Source organism: Falco biarmicus, chromosome 1, assembly GCF_023638135.1.
Source record: "Falco biarmicus isolate bFalBia1 chromosome 1, bFalBia1.pri, whole genome shotgun sequence".
In the NCBI taxonomy this organism is placed as follows: domain Eukaryota; kingdom Metazoa; phylum Chordata; class Aves; order Falconiformes; family Falconidae; genus Falco; species Falco biarmicus.
Window position 1 is genome coordinate 104,433,060 of NC_079288.1, and position 17,151 is coordinate 104,450,210.

The 17,151-nt window shown below is 41.2% G+C and overlaps 1 protein-coding gene across 39 annotated transcripts in view; it reads left to right on the plus strand.

Annotated features, from left to right (window-relative positions):
• The window catches only part of ANK2 (ankyrin 2), a 382,388-nt gene that overhangs the window by 178,621 nt on the left and 186,616 nt on the right, over positions 1-17,151 (plus strand). For 5 of the 39 annotated variants that reach the window (XM_056356521.1, XM_056356513.1, XM_056356562.1 and 2 more), the window contains exon 1: positions 3,772-4,640. The exons of 16 other annotated variants lie outside the window; for them this stretch is intronic. In XM_056356521.1, the coding sequence (XP_056212496.1) occupies positions 4,518-4,640 (123 nt within the window). In that variant the 5' untranslated portion in view covers positions 3,772-4,517. Of the gene's footprint in view, positions 1-3,749; positions 4,641-17,151 lie in introns of those variants that run through there. 18 more of the 39 variants (XM_056356354.1, XM_056356385.1, XM_056356395.1 and 15 more) reach the window with 8 other exon arrangements.

Here is a 17,151-nt window from a genome sequence, read left to right on the forward strand (position 1 = left end):
ACGCTGCTCTGGAACACCAAGTATTTTGGTCCCTATCAAAAATATTCCATCGTTTCCATCCTTATCCCTCACGAGGAAGTGTCCAGGAAGAGTTTCCTGACCAGAGGGACAAGGATGCCTACCTCTGACATTTAACCTCATGAGAATGACAGCAGAGAGATAGGTCGACGTTTGTGCTTCTGGGTAGAGGTGAGCTAAATCTTTGAGTCTGTGTTCTCAGGTTTCTAGGCCACTAGGGCTGTGCATCCACATCAACAAGGCTGGTCTAACGTGTCCTGCCTTTCAGCAAGGAGGGGGAGTTTAAATCTCTGCACAACTTGTAAGGACAGAGACAGTTGTTGTATGGTTGCAAAATAACACCTAGATGTACTAGTTAGATATTGTGCACAAATTAGGCAGTGCATCACTGCAGAGGGAACGCAGCTCCCCTGCAGAATTGCGGTCTGCCTTGTTCAGAAGGGTCCTCCACAACACTAAACAAAAGGTCGAATTGCCCAGCTTTCATGGCTACCAAACTATTGACTGGGACAGCCCTTTCCCATTTTTAGCTGTTTGAATTTTGATTTCCAGCCTATTTTCTGAATGTGCTAGCAGCTTAGAACTGGAAAGAACAGTCTCCATCCTGGCTCTGAGGCATGAAAGGCTTTTCCTACCCCATCACTGCCTCCCTTTTTTGGTAAATGATGGGAATAGATTTCAGTCATGCTTTTTGGCATTATTTCTCAGCTTGGTTTTAACTTGGTTTTTGCGCTGCCCACATGATTTATGTGGAGAGAACCTCATCTTTATGAGATGGACCCCTGTTAGTGGATATGCTTCAAGGAAGATAATCACTTGTTTACATCCTCTCCTCTTGTACTCAATTACTGTTGATTTTCATCTGGTAGGTTTCTATAGACAGAAAATGCTGATTTGCTCAGCAAATCATGTCTCTCCACCTGAAAGCTGGCAGTTAAAACCAAGTGCTGAATATAGCTGTGGCTAGTAAAGCACTGCAGTGCAGTAGCCTTTTGTCTCAGCTGGTGGATCAGGTTAAAACAACAAAGCCTGGAGACTGGAATTAGGAGATCAGGTCAGGAAGTTAATGCTTTATGCCGGTTTGTAAATCAGGCAGAAGGGAGCTGTAACCCTAATAATGCACCCACACACCTGTGGACCTCATAGTGAGGTTAGTTGCTCGCAGCCTATTCACAAATCACGCAAGACTTTGTATGGGTTCAAGTCTTATAAACTTTATTATCCCAAATGGGAATTTGTTGAATCTCATGACTTATATATTTCTACATTCAGAGCTAATGATGACAAATGCTTTTTAGAGAAAAGCCACCCTTTTTCTGGTACTGTGTTCTTTCTATGTTATTGTGCACCTGCCCACGCTCCCACTCCCCTCCTACATACCGTTTGTGGTAGCATCACTGTATATTCTGTTTTTCTTATGTAGCAGCTTCACAATACGTTTTCTGTGTTTAGGGGAAAATTGCTCAGTTTCCATTTTTACTGAACAGATCTTGAAAATTTAATCTTCAGATTGATGTCCAAAGAATGATTTCTTTTTGTTAAGATCTGTATACACAGGGCAATGACAAGCCATTTTCTACTTCCGTTAGGAAAAATCTTTCTGTCTTAAAACAGAACACTTCTTTCCTGCAGGGACATTAGCTGTGTCAAGTGGTGATACATACTTTATGTTCTTTTCCCCAGACTGGATATGTTCTTTCCAAAATAATCTATTGAAAATTACTTCCCCCAAAAAATATTTTTATGCCTCCTTGAGGTTAGGGGGAAAATGTTTAGGAGACATAATAGTGAACTCATAGACGTGATCTGAAGTTCTTTGCCAGTGACCTCCTAAAGAATATTTGCTGTTTCATTTTGTCGTACTTGGCACCAGTTGTTCAATTCAAGTGTCTGATGTTTTTCTCTCACGTAGCATGGGTTACAAAGTACATCAAGTCCTTTTTTCAACTTTTAAGTGAGTTTTCTGAAAGAATAATTATTTGAGACTGAGCTGATGAGCCTGCACATATTAATCATCAAAAGATGATGTATTGTTTAATAATCATAATTCCTATAAACCTTCCTGTGTAACAAACCTTGTCTGTGCACTACGTATCAGGATTGAAGTATTCAGTGGCTTGAGGAAACTTTGAACTGTGATTTAAGAAATCCTATGACCAGGATTTTTAAGTGTGGTGGCCTGTGATTTGGTCTTATTTTCAGATTTCTTGCCTAAGATCCCATGGAAAGGTTGGGAAGATGCATGCTTTCCCACTGTATCAGGAAGGTAGAGTTCTAGATTACCAGCTGTTTAAGTGCTGGTTTACAAGTGGTGCTACCTGTGAGGTTCATACAATGGCAAGAAGGCAAGGGTAAGCTACAGGCCTGTTAAAGAATTCCATTTTCTCCTTTATTTTATCCCTGTGGCTGCCTCCACCGGTCTCACTTTGCTGGTGGCTGTTGCTGCAGCTACTGTTTGTGTTTCAGCCATTAGTTTTGTGTAGCCTAGTTTCTCACAAATGGGAACAACTGTGAGAAAACCAGCCTGTATGTAGAGAGGAACCGGAAAAAAGGTTGGCTGGCACTCTGTACCCTACTTGTTCTGATGTCATCTTACATTTTTGATCGAATGCACAGATTGCTGGCTCAAACACAAACCAGATGCCTGTTTTAAAGTTGCCTTTATAGTGCTTCCTAGTTTCCATATACAAGGAATCTGTGAAAATTTGGAATTTTTGAAATTCTCAAAGTGCAACCTTATAGTAAAAACACACGCCATCAAGAGTGATTAGTTCCCTGGTAATAATAAATGGTCTTGGTCGATGTGAGCTGAAAACAACCATGTTCTGTGGGTACAAAAATAACACAAGTTTGGGATTTGGCCCGGTCTATGAGCTGTTGTCACATGAAGAGCTCACAGGACGTCTGTTACTGACTTGGTGGTGCTGTGTTAGAGTGAAATTCATGGTGCTCAGGTTTAGTGGCCATTCAGTCAAATTCAGTCTGAAACCAAGGAATATATTGCAGAGGGAAACCTGGCTAAGAGAATTGTTGCTTTGGTTCGGTGATTTTTGGTGCTGCCATCAGTGAGGTCCCATATCCCTAGCTCCCCTAGGGTGGCTAAGCCAGGGATGCAGACATTTGTGCTGCATTGGCATGTTGCAGTCCTCTCCCTCAGGACCTGCCTGGAAGAGGCTGGATCAGTGGTGTTGGTGGGAGTTGAGATGTGCTCCGCTGCCTGCCAGGAACTAATGCAAAGGCTCTTTTTATCTATCTGTGTCCTATTTTGATGAATAAATGCTTGACGCTAATAGTGATAACAGTTACCCAGGGAGGCAGGAGCAGAGCTTTGATATACTGGTTTTAGCAGAGGGATAAGCAACGAGGGAATGACAGACCCATCTGTCTCTGATATTAATGCTATAAATTAATGTCCCAAACCCAAATGATATCTGGGGGGAAGATGACAAGGGGGAGTCTAATTAACAACATGTCTCTGTTGGTCTACATCTATAATCATTCTCCATCTTCAACACAGGGCTTCTTCGTAAGTTGTCTTAGGAAGTGTCTGAAAACAGTTTTTAGCATTGAATAATAATGAGCAGCACACTCGGCAGTATTATTTTTACCTCTGTGGAGTTGAGCTGAGCGGGGCAGGCTGAGCCCAGATTACGCTGCGTGCTTCCCCAAGCAGCATCCCCCTCCTTGCCGCGTTTGGTTCGCTGCTTAATGCAGCTCTCCTGATGCAGCCTCACGTGGCTGCATAAAGGCACAATGAGGACTTGACTATTGCAAACGGTTTCCAGGCGGCTCTCCATGCTGCCTGCAGGTGAGCAGGCTGAGGCTGGTCTCTCAGAGCCTGGCAGCTTCTGCTCCTGCCTTCCTATCGACCGACTCAGCAGTAAAGGAAGATTGTGAGGAGGAGAAGAGCAGGAGAAGCCTCTGCTGAGCTCCAGCACAGAGTCGCAGCAGCAGCAGCAAGTCAGACTGCACCATTTTCTTCTCACCCTGCGTAAAGGCGATGTGAGAAGCTGAAGGGAGCTGCCCCCTCCCCCAGCTGGTGGTGATGCTGAAGTGGAGCCTTCCTCCCAGTCAGAAGACGCAGCCTATCTAGAGGAATCCCAAAAGACCTTTCCAATTTGATGTGTGTTTAAAGGCCAAATTTTCTTTTTCTTTTTTTTTTTTTTAACTCCTTAGCTAAGTCTGAAGCTTGTCTTCACTCGCAGTCACAGCCTGCAACCTGCAAGCAGATATTTGCCAGCTGCTCTCTGATTTTGTGTGTGTGGCTGTGAGCACTTTCGCACACTGCGTGTGTGGACGTGGCTCTCATGCTTCTGAGTTATGGGTGCTGCAGAGGCTGGAGTGGATCTGTGACCTTTTCTGGGGTGCTGGAGGAGGAAGAGTGGATTACACTGTGAAGTTCTGGCTTGCAGCCAATGCCCTTGCAGAAAAAATAAATCACCTGGATAGCTGCGTGTGCTGGAAACGGCTTCCTTGGAGCTGGTGTTTTCCTCTTCAAAATGGCTCATGCAGCTGCTTCCATTAAAAAAGTTCGAGAGTCTGAACTTGAAGAAAGGGAGAGAAACCTTGAGAAGGAGAGGAAAAGGCAACGGAAAATCTCTAGGGCAGATCGGAAACGCAAGGTATGAGGGGAAAGGGAAAAACAGACCCCTTGTCCTTTGTCCCTTCCCCCCCTCCTCCTCCCTCCCCGCAGCACTTCCCAGGTGATCCACTGCCATCATTTTCCTAACCTTTCATATCATATTTCCCTTTTGCATCCCTTCCCATCTCCTCTGAGCCCCGCTGTGGACTTTGCCTAGCTGCAGTGAGATTAAAGTGCTACCAGTCATGGCAGTCCACAGCCATGCAGGGAACATGCAAATAAAGCTGGCCATTGGCACACCAGTATCATCGTCTTCCCTTCATCCCCAAAAGGACCAGAGATGCATGTCATGGTGCAGGAGCCAGGTATTCCATGCCTTCGGCTCATCTGAAGAAGTTGTCAGGGAGGGAGGTGGCTGTGTTTATGCTTTGCAGCGTGAAGGTGCATTTCTGTACTTCAAGACAGCATTTCCCCCCCATTTCCTACTTTTAGTCCCAATTCCCACATCACCAGCAAAGCTAAATGCTGTGGGTAAGACCTGTCGTGGTGCTAGGCGTAACAGCAGAGTCGTTATGCAGTTCGGTGTCAGTAACCGCTCCTGGATTAGCAGCCGTGATTCAGTCTATTTACACTGCATACTGCAGGTGTATTTTTCCAGCTAGGGCCTGAAACCCAAGTCTGCAATCTGCTGGGGTTTTACATCTGTTGCTGGTGGCAATCTTTGATTCTGTTAAGGCATATCTCTTTAGATGTTTCAGATTTTGGGGAGGTTTCTCCTAATCTATAATTTACTGTTATTTTCCTTCTGTGGTAGAAATGGGGAATGACATCTCCGGTTGCCTTGAAAAAATAACAAAAAAATATATAAATAATCAATAGAGATTATTTATTTGCCTGATGATAGTTTCCAAGGACACAAATAATATAAAACAGTGGAGAAAACATTAAAAAACCTGAAGCTTCTGTTAAGGTTAGGTTTAGGACTATATTACATTGGGAGTGCCCATGTTAATGCCTCCTCATTGCCATTTCTGTTCCCCCCACTCTGGTATCTCTAGGTTGTGGCATGCATTAACTCATTCACTGACACCATGTTTTGATCCATTCTTTATCCATTTCTTCTGGAAGGGATAATATCAAGAGACACGACCTGTCCTTTTTTTTTCTTTTCTGCTACACTGCACGTAAACACAGATCTCTCTGTAAAAAAGAACAAAATCCAGCAATGTATCATTCACATTTACACATCCTTTTGGCAAATCTCAAGGATTCAGAAGCCATCTGCTCCCTTGGCATACCTGGGAAATTTTGAATTCATCCTACATTCAGTCTTACAGATTTTCATATTCTGAACTGCCTGACTTAAATAAAATTACCAAGGCTGTTTGATACCTCTGGGACCTCTGCATACGATCTCCCTGACTTTTAAAAGGCTTGCTTTGCATGACTTCATTAAGTTGCATTAGAATTCTCTTTATCAAAACAAGAATGTAATTTCTAATGTGTGCAGGGCTTGGATGCTGGGACAGAGCTGCTTGGGGCAGATTGTGATTACTATCCTAATCCCCTAAATGGGACACTGCAGCATAAGGTAGTTTTTGTGATTACATTTTTGATTATGAAATTCTCTGCAAAACAGCCTTTTAAAAAAAAAATATTTAATCTGTGGATGTCCTTGCTTGGGAGGGTCTTTTCTTCATGTTCGCCCAGCACCCATCTCAGTTACTTCATCGCAACGTGTGTTGTTTTTCCTGATTTTCACATATCCTGTTTCATCAATGTCTTCAATTCAAATGTGTATTCTAGTACTTTAATTAAAGCTGGATAGAATTAATACTGCCCCGTCTGCTATCTTTTTCCCCAGGGTGCTGCATATCCCTGACTGCAAGTATACAGACTCAGGCTGCATTTGTGTTATAACAATGTATGGTGATGCAGGATCCTAATCAGATTTTCAGATACACGGAACCCCAGTAGTCTTTGCTTAGAAAATATGCAGAATATCTTAATGTTGTTTGCATTTCTTCCTTTTTAACATTCAGCGACGGCCCTTGCTCCTGTCTCCCTTTTGCTGCAGCTGTACCTTGCTGTTACATAAACAAGTGCTGGGCTGCACCCTCAACTTGCCTTCAGAGAGTACGGGCCTGGGTTAAGAGCATCTTCCCTCACACACCCTCTGCACGAGACGTACAGCAACACAAGCATGAGTTTGTTTCTGTTTGTATGTATACGTGCTCGTATTGTGTAGAATGCACAGTGCAGAGCAGATTAGATATGTCAATATGTATACATGCACACTCATATACACAATATACACAAAATAGATAACATACGTTATATATAATGGAACATTTGTATTTATTCATCGGTTTAAGTGAGGTGTATGTACCTGTAAGATATTTATATATATGTCACTTAAATTGCTGAAGAAAAATAAATTGTTCTGCTGCGAAACATGACTGTCTCCTAGTAGGTGCAGAGCCCTCAGTTTTCGTTGACTTCCTTGGGAAATGAAGGCTACAAACAAATTCTATGTGCAGGCCCATGAGAGAAAAAATGTAAATTAATATTTTGTGATTGCTCCCAGCACTTGAACTCTTTCTACATATGGGGAATATAGTCCCAGTGTTGTGATTTATTTAAAAGCTATTGCATTGCAGTGACTAAATTTTCAGTACAATAGAGATCCATTTTGTTGGTAGGAATGATAGTGAGAGGGGAAATACGGTAATGTACGGTATTGTGAACTGTCTTTTCAAAACCTCATTTGGATATATGCCATATACAGATACATTGTTGTATGTGTGAAGTGCTGATTTGGCCTTGGGATGGAAACTTTTTCTTTGACCCTGGAACATCCTGATTATGCAAAAGAGGATAACGAAGGGCTGCAACTGTAGCTCTTCCACTCTGCCAGCATGTTGGGCATCTGTTGGTACTGTCCTGTGCTTCTCCTAGCTTCCAGGGATGCAGCAGGGTGTGGGATCTTTGTGGCTTTGCCTCTTCTCTCAAGTATTTTGCTTAATGATATTTTGCAGTGTGATCATCATCTGTCTTGATAGCAGTGTTACAAACCATGGCTGTAGCTTCTGTGCTTCTTGGGTAGAACCAGAATGTTCTTAAATGTCATAGTGTCTGTTATTTGACATAGCTCTGGACAATAACAGCTCCCTGGCCATTAACAGAGCTGGGAAAAGGGCCAGCAGCAGCAGCGCTCTTGCTCAGATGATGGCTTTGCAGTCCTTAGACATGGGTAGTTCTTTAAAGATTAGCAGAATTATTCCACACCCAAAAACTGGAAAAAGGTGTTTGCAGGCTGAAGACAAATTCCAAGACCCTCTGCTGCATTCTTTCTGAGGCTGACTTGACTCATTTTTTTCAAAACCAGTTGACAAGAGTCAGCTCTGCTCATCTTGCATTCAAATGGGAAATACTTTGTTGCATGCAGTCTTTTCTTGCAATGCTGAGACACACATACTGATGCAAATAGGTATATGTAAATACCACACACCCCCCCCCCCCCCCCCCCCCCCCCCGAATATTTGCATGACTACCTGAATGTATCAAGAGCACTGAAATCCAGGGACTAATATAGGAGGTGAGCAGCTTAAAATACATAGATTTTGTTGAAATTTAGGCACGGCTAATTCCATGATACCTCAATTCAGGGTATGTAAGGGCCAGCTCCGCTTGCTCTCAGTCTCTCTTCAGATAGCTGAATATGGCTCGTCTTTTGCAGAGTGAGGAAAGGGAAACGGTGTGATTACATGATGGTCACTCACTGAGTCAGCAGCAAAGCTGGAATTACAGCTTTGGAACCCAGCTTCCTAGCCCCTGGCAGTGTGTAAGATACACTTGCTTTTGCCTGTCTGAAATACTTTTGAAAGCAGACATAGCTTCCTGTCTTTGCATGTGACAGGTGTTTATAAGTTTTTCAAAAAGCCACAAAAAAATAAAAATCCAAACCAAAAAAGCTGTTATTAAAAATTGATTTTGCTGCCAAATAAAACTTGATTTTTAAATGTACAAATATGGTAAGCTGATAACTCTTACCCTTTTACCATTAGCAATGAGGACAGAGTTTGACCTCTGGGCTCTAGTAGCAGTAAGTGGATGTTTCTTTAGTATTTAAATAAAGCTTTTAAAAAGTTTTTTAAACTTGTATACCTTTTTTAAAGGCAAGTCTCATCAGTTCAGCATCCTTTAGCATAGAATGTCCTACAGCATCTGGAATATTCACCACTGCTCACCAAAAGAGATTGGGAAACAATTGCATCTCAGTGAATTTTGTCCTTCACTTGTCAAGCACTGTCAAAGCTCGCACAGAGCTGCTGCTGCTAGGTGATACCTGCAGAAAGACAAGGGTGGAGGGAGAAATGCTGCTGTCAGCAGAATTCAGGTGCGTATGGGGAAGAGTCAATGTTCAGTAAATGGCTTCCATTGCGTAGCTGCAGAAGGCAAGGACTGAGTTTTCTTTGTTTTCCTTCAACAGCAGACTTTTTTTCCCCATTTCCATCTCCGTTTTCACAAACTGAGTATCAGAAAGAAATCTCACATTACAAAATTAACTTAGAAAATTATATTGTATTTGTCTCAGAACTGGGTGGAAAAGCCCATTTGAAATTCAAGCATGCCTTCAGCAGAAGCAGGTGTTTGTCGTCTGGGCTCTGAGCTGAGGCTGGTAGCCACAAAGTTTATCCCTTTTGAAAGGGCCAGAGCCTCAGTGAGGAAGGAAGAACGTGGAGGAATTAATGAGTGCTTGGGCATGCCAGAAGAAGGTATCCCAAGGAGGAACTCATATGGAGGTGTAGTTTTCACTCTTGGTTACTCTTACTTTGGTTCATGGATGCCAGACAGTATCTCATCTGGTGAACGTGCCACAGGATCAGTGTAGGGTTTGTACTGGGCTAAGGAAGAGAAAGTCTCACTGTTTAACCTCTCTATACTTGAAGCTTTCAAGGTTTATTGCAGCTTTAACCTACTGATTTTTTCTTTCACACTGAGTAAGTCTTATCTGTTCAATGTTGTGTTTGTTGCCTTGGCAAACAGCTTTGTGATTCACTAGAATTTCTAGATGTTTCAAATGCCTCTTCAGCCATGAAAAAAAATCTTTTTGGTGTTTCGTAATTGAGTGTTTGCGTAGGTGGTGCCTATTCCTGATGCCCTTTGAGTGTTTACCTCCTGTATCTCTAACTTCTGTTTTCATTATGTAGATATTTCTTGGCATGAAAAGAATACCCTGCTGTTTACTTCCTTGTAAAATGGAGCTTCTTTTGATGACGTTGCATTTCCTAATAGATTGGTATTTGCTGCTTCGGTTTCTAGGTGTCCTGTTTGAGGGATGATATGCATGTGACTGCAACACTGCTGAAGGTAGCAAATACTCAGCTGTGCAGGCACTCTCACTGCACTTAACATGCATGTCCTGTTCAGTGTGTCTTCCTCAGGCAAGTTATCTACAAGTTATTGTGGTTTCAATCTACATGAGATAAACCAAGTGGGGCTCGAAAACGATGGCTCATTAAGCTCTGTTCACCTTTCTGCAGATAGAGGATGTTACTGTAGTGCCAAGTGACATTATTTCTCTACTCTTCTTTGAGATTTTCATGCTGCTTGCTATAATTAAACTGGGAACAAATACATGATATGCTGAAATGAGGCAAGCCAGGTGTGGTTGTAGAGAGTGATGATCTCCAGTTCCCTTACTTCTGATGGGAAAGGTACAATCTCCACTACAAGTTTAGATTTGCTTACCTTTATATTGTTGTCTAACCATACCATGATTTATATCTATTTTTTAAATTTAATTCCTCGGTAATATTTGAAAGGCAAGATTTATTTGGTCTCAATAAATCATACATGGACAGTATTAACACAGATCGTTTACCTAGGTATGTTTCTGGTATCTTGAGTAAATATGCCTCTTCACAGCTTTAAATTAAATTAATCCATACCTGGAATAGTGGAATAGACAGGATTGTGGGGTAGGTTAGTAGATAGCTATCGTGACATAAAAGCAGTGGTGGTAATCGCTTCTTGCATATTTAGTGCAAAGAAGCATGCTTGGGCTTGAGTCTAGGGCTCATTCAGCACGTGTTGCACCTGCTGGTTGCTGTTCCCTCTGGCTAATTGGTGTGCTGGGCACAGGAGTGGTCTGAACCTCAGATCCTCCCTCACCCCCTGCTACTTGTGCCAGGAGGCATGGAGAAGATGAAGGAAATTGAGATATATTATAATCCTTTCACAAAGGGTGTGATAGTTTTCCCTGTTATTTCCCTCAAAAGAAGATGGGGCAGGAGGAATGCTTGGTTGGGGAATGTCCGACTTACTGGGGTCTCCAGAGCTGCTACTTGGTTGGTAGCTTGTGCACCACTTCTTGGTAGGTGGGACTACGGTTCTCATCTAGCCATGGGAAGACAGAGCGATACAAATACAGGCACATTTCTCTGCACTTCTTTCTCCCACCTTCCCTCCCCTGGTGGAGATAAACCATGAGGCTCACATCTCCATTGTGTTAGATACTGTACACAGGAGGAGGAAAATGTGTCACTGGCATACTCAGTCCTTTTGCATTGTAAAGTTTGCTTGATGCAATCCAATTTAATGGTGTACACTTTGATTTTTTGGTTGGATTGACTCATAATGGGATTCTTTCCATGAAGTTATGAAAGTGTCCAAAATGGCTAAGTTTTCATCTTTCACTCCATCTGTTTAAGTAAAAAGAACTTTTGTTGAACTTTAAAAAGAGCAACTGAGAGAGAGGAGAAAGGCCATCACAGTGACTCCACCTATCCTGGTCTTTACAAGTTTAACAAGTGTGAATCCTACTTAGTGGGAACCAAGAGTGATTAAAAAAATTGAAAGAACCTTTACACATGAAAGGAAATTGTCCCCGATAAACTTTTGTGGCTTTTTGTTTAGTTTTACCTTCTAAAAAGTATCTTGTGATGTCCTTTAAATTGACGACATTTTCTGCACCGCTGAAAGAACGACTATAATTGCAAGAATTACAATCAGTAAGCAATTAAAATCTCCCCTTAAACATTTTCTTTACAAATGGAGGTCAAGAGCTGAAATAGTAATGTAGATGTCAGATATTAAACTGTGAAATGTCAAGCTTTTGGGAATCTGGCTTCTGTAGTTTAGTCCCTCAGGCTTTTCCATTGAACTCCTGGGGAAAGTTTGGCACCTGAAGTAACAGTGGCATATGAGCATTGAGAGATCGTACTTTAATGGCGTGATTTGGAGCCATGCCCTGGTGTATATATTTGCCAACATATAGTGCATCCAGAGTGTGCAAACAGTGAGTATGTCCGTAAGCAGTATAGTAGGATTATTGCCAGTCAGGCAGTAGTTCTTTCCCTGAGACAGTGCCTTCTGCAGCAAAGTCCCACAGCCCAACTGGAGTGCGTTTCTGGGGATCAGGGGTGCGGGAAGCATCATGGGCTGCATCTGCCCCATGATAGGAATTGTTTTTCAGCCTTTTCTTTGCAAACACACACGTTAGTGTTGCTTCAGAATTTAAAAAAATGTCTTTTTATAAATATGTATTTCTTGGTCAAGTGTCTCTTTGAATTTCTTCCTGTTTTGTCAGCATAGTGAAGACGGACTGACACATTCAATATATGGTTTGGGATGCTGGCTGGTATTTAACTCCTATATGATGACTTTAAAGCAGTTTTAAAACTGCTTCAGTGCTAATGCCTTATAAGTGAGTTATTTTGTAAATTGGAGGTTAATGGGTTGACTGGCAGGCATTCCTCCAAGTCCTGGTCATATTCAAATTTAGGAAGTGATCATTAGTCATACAGTGTCATGCTAAAGATACCGTGAGGAATATAACTAAACCAAGCATAGATCTGCTATCAGTAATTAAGGGTTTTGTTGACCAATGTAACAGAAAACTTTCCCTTTTAAATATTTTTCCATACACATTTCCAGTCAAGATATAGAACACATTCCAAAGTAGAGGCCTGAACTTGACTTTCTTTAGAAAAAGATCCCTAGATGTCAGAGAGAGTTGTCAGTTCTAGGACAGCAACATCAGTCCTGTAGCATTTTTCAGGTGTGATGAAAAACCTTTGCTCCCGGTAGGATCTGTTCTTGTCCTAACATGGTGTGTAGGTTCCTGAAGCTATTTTTAAGAATATTTTTTTTTTTTACTTTTGTGAGCTTGTTATCAACTGTATACAAACGTTTTATGACCTGACCCAACCATCCCTTTTTCCCTCGTTTCTTCCTCAGAATTTTAGCAAAACGCTACAGTTGATAGTAAAACACATCTCCATACTTGATTGACTTGACTCTCTATGCTCACAAAATATCTTTTGTGCTAGTCTTTGAGAATGTAGGTGGTACTTGACCTTTTTTAAAAAATAAATCCTGTTCTCTGCATTGATTCCAAGCACTTTTGTGCAGTCACTGTGGACTGGGTAGTTTTGTTTGAATGTCTGACAAGATTCTTTTTGTGACTGGAAACTGCTTCTTTAGGGAAGATAAGCAGTTCGCAAGTACTGCTCTCCTATACCTAATGGTATCTTGACGAACGCTCCTGTTAGTAACCTGTTGGTAATACTTTAGCCTTAGATGGCTAAAATCAACTTTTTTTTTTTTTTTTTTTTCCTCGCCAATCCGTGGAGTTGTCCAGGTGCAACCAGGAGTAGGTATTTCACACTTACACTCTAATACTATATATAATTGTGTATAATACAAATTACTGAAATCTGACAAATATAATTAAATGAATTTCAGATGGTTCACAGAGTTGGCACTGTACAAGGTGCTAATATGTTGGCAGTGTTCAAGGGCTTTCTCTCTAATTATTTATAAAAGTTCCACATATTGTAAATAGATTTAGTGGGTTTTTTTATGATAGTTTTTCAGGGATTCCTTCAAAACCATGTTAAAACTCATTCCTACACTAAGACCTTCCACATGCAGATCAATATAGATTAATTACTAGCTGCCCTTTTACAAGTGACTGCAAATAAAGGCTGCAATTAAAAAAAAAAAGTCAGTAATTACCATCTATTTGTTGATGCTAATGAAGAGTTTAGCATGTTAACCACTTCAAAATATAGTATTATTTATTAGTTTAGTTTATTAGCTGGTTAGGGCTTTGGAAAAGAGACAGTTTTAGGGAACTGAGCCTGAGTAGGTTTCAGAGTACACACTTGAGAGCTCTTCTCTTTAAGGTCAGCTTCTCATTCCCTAGCAAAATTCCCACCGTAGCTGGTGGGGATTGTATTGCAGACTCTGTTCCCTTTCTGATGAAGACAGAATAAGAAAGAACAGGAAGAGAGTGGGGAAGGGAAGTAACACTAGATTTACCAAGTCCTCTTGTTTGCATGCGCCCATGCCGAAGTCCATCGTGACTGTCTGCAAAAGAGATGGTTGGATCAGGTCATAAAAAACTTGAAGTGTTTCATATTTAGAAAATACTAATGTGATGCTATTATTGTACGTTGCCTGAGGAAGGGTGTGGATTTCTTTTCCCCTGATTGTTTAGATCTGCATTCTCTTTATTTCTGCATGTAAAATAAAGCCAGCGTTAAGGCCAGTGTTCACCCGGAATGGATGTAGCTCTTATTTCCCCAGGCTGGTGGAAAATTATTTCAGCCGATAGAACTATAATTACAAACCTTTCTAGGCCGTTTTAGGTTTAATAATTTAAGCTTGTTTTTAATTATTTACTATTCCTGGCTTATGCTATGTCAGGATGGCTAACAAGAGACGGGTCACTACTCAGAACTAGTGAAGCTGGCAACGCAACAGGAGGCCTGAGCAGATAAAAGCCAGTTCGTGCTTCGCTGCTCAGGCCATGATTTAGTCAGGAGTGGCTGGACCTTGTGCCTTCTAACTCCCCCTGCTTCCTTTATTATTTTTTGTTTAAAGGCATCAATGCAGCATAGAGGAAAGAAATTAAATGCACCATGTTGGTAATACTGTCACTGCTGTAGTGATAGGAGACAGTAACTAAGATTTACCAAAAAGCAGGACTTCAGGCCCCAGTCAGTTAACAGAGAATGGTTATGCTCAGCGAGTATTTTCCATTTTTGCTAATGAATGTGGTAATGGACACCAAAGCTGCCTGGGGGATGGGAATCATTGCTGTGGCCCACGTTTCCAGGCCAGGTAGACTCAATTCCACTTAGTTAAGTCAGGCAGCAGTATAAGTTATCTCTGTTTTAGCCTTTGCACAGGGTTTCCACAGATGTAATATTAGCTCCATTTAGTTGCTGTTGGAAGAGGTTATTGAAATAAGATGGATGGTCTGTCTCATTATAAAACTTACATTCTTGCACCAAATTAAAAAAAAAACGAAACCAAACCACAAAACTGTGTAACGGCAAAAGAAAAAAACAGTCGCTTTCTAAATGGTGCTGATTTTTTTTTTTTTTTTATGTTGCTCATGGAAAAAAATTATGTATAGATAGATACATTTTGAAAGTATTTTGGTAGAGTGGCATGACTTTGCAGGAGAAATTCAGTAAAATTTAAAACGCTGATGTGAGATTTGAATTGACGTGCTAAGCCGCTGCGTGCAAAGCAGGCTTGGCTCTAATGATTATGGAATCATTTTACAAAATGGCATTTGCTGGAAACAAAAAAAGTGAATTAGATTTAAAAAATAAAAAAAGAAGTTCTTTTGCCAGGTCAGTGGCTATAGCAGCTGATGTATAGCAGCAAAATTTTTCTGAAGAGAAATGCATGGAGACTCCATAGCAACCAGATCAAATACGTGCTATATTCTAAATAGTGTTGCAGTGTTTTCTGTGCAGAAGGCACCCCCACCCACTGCCACCACACCCACACTGTCTGTGCTGCTCAGCCTAACTACCTTGGGCAAATGGCAACTCCAGCCAATGGCCACTGCATCAGGGTTATTTTTAGAATGATAAAAAATTCCTCGGGTCGTATTTTATTTCCTTTTTTTTAATTATCACAAGGACACCACAAAGCCTGCAGCATTGTCTGAAAGGTAGATAAGCCACTCAGTCACTTCTTTGGTAATAATTTATTTACTAATATCTCTTTCCTCAGATACAGACACTAGCAATACGTACTTTAATAGAGCTGCTTCACCTGAAGTAGAACTGGCTGCTGCGTGGAACTAACCTGGTGAATGATGAGGCCTTGAAAAAGGTTTCCCAAACAAGTGAAATCAGAAATAATTCATAGCCGTGCACAGAGCTAGCTCTGCATTGCAGCATGAGTCGTCCCAGGCTTAAGGAAGTACGTGCTTGGCCATCTTCCCCGTATTTCTAGGGAAGCCTAGCACTTTAGTAGTTTGGTTTAGTATGTGGTTATCCCCCCTGTGCCGGCGGTGTGGCATTGCTGATGAAAACGCAGTTACAGGAGTGCAGATAGGACACAATTATTGGCAGAGGTAAGGTGCCAGTACTGCTGATGCAGGGCTGGAGGCTCCTGTGAAGCTTGGAGTTACGCAGAGAATTTGTCCCTGCAGCATCTGTTTTTAACTGTTGGTACAGTGCTGTGATGTAAACCTTAGCACATGTTTGCTCTTAGCAGTGCTTGGTGACTTCATCAAGATGGTGGAACGAAAGGAAATTCTGTAAGGGCAGCTTAGGAGGAACCAAGGTACTGCGTCAGCTTGTGGATATGTAGGAAGTAGAAAAGGCTAATTAAACGTCACTTCTCTGTTTATCTCAGTTTAGCCACTTTGTAAATCATCTGGGTGGATTTAGCAGTATATATTCCTTTATTCTGAGCAATAATCCATCATTATTTTGTGGTCTCTGTATAGTTGTAGTAACAGTCCAGAAGCCTGAAATATAGGGAAAAGTATTTGGTCCTTTTGTAATGTAGCTGGACAAACCCACTTCAATGTGCAAACCTGATGTTACAAAAACAGAATGCTTGAGAGGAACTATTCTCCTTCTGGAAAAGGTTTTTGAGATGGACAAGGATAATTTAAGATAGGGAACTGTCATTAAAGGTTATAAAAGAACACTTGGTTTTATAACAATATAGAGTATAACCTTAACTCATTAAAATCCCGGAAAGATTTGTGAATGATTTCAAGAGATACAGGATTTTTTCCAGAATATTTCAAATAGGAGATAATTCACCTCATATTACATAACCATCTTGGTGCTTTATATTTTCAAATTTAATCTGTGAACATTTGTTCAATTTCTATAATACAGCTTTGTGGTAGGAAGAGAGATTATGGTGGAAAACAATGTTAAACAAATATACCTTGAGGACCAAAATGCTGTTTAGATAAGTCTTGTGTCCTGTGACCTGGCCTGTTCAACTCACCGTGTTGTTGGCATGAGAAGAGTGCTGGTGTTCTAAAGCTATTTCTGAATGTAATAACAATCTAAAGATAACAAATAAAATTATTAGAGGAGCAGAAAGAGCTTGAAAATCACTAATTAAATCGGAGAGAAATTTGCAAACACAGAGGGATAAAATGAGGTCAGTTTTTCCCAACACTGGGAACTCGAGGTGTTTGTATGCCATCCATGTAATGCCTTTTGAAGAGCGAGCATGCTCGCTTCAGCCTTGCAAAGGCGCTAGCGCTT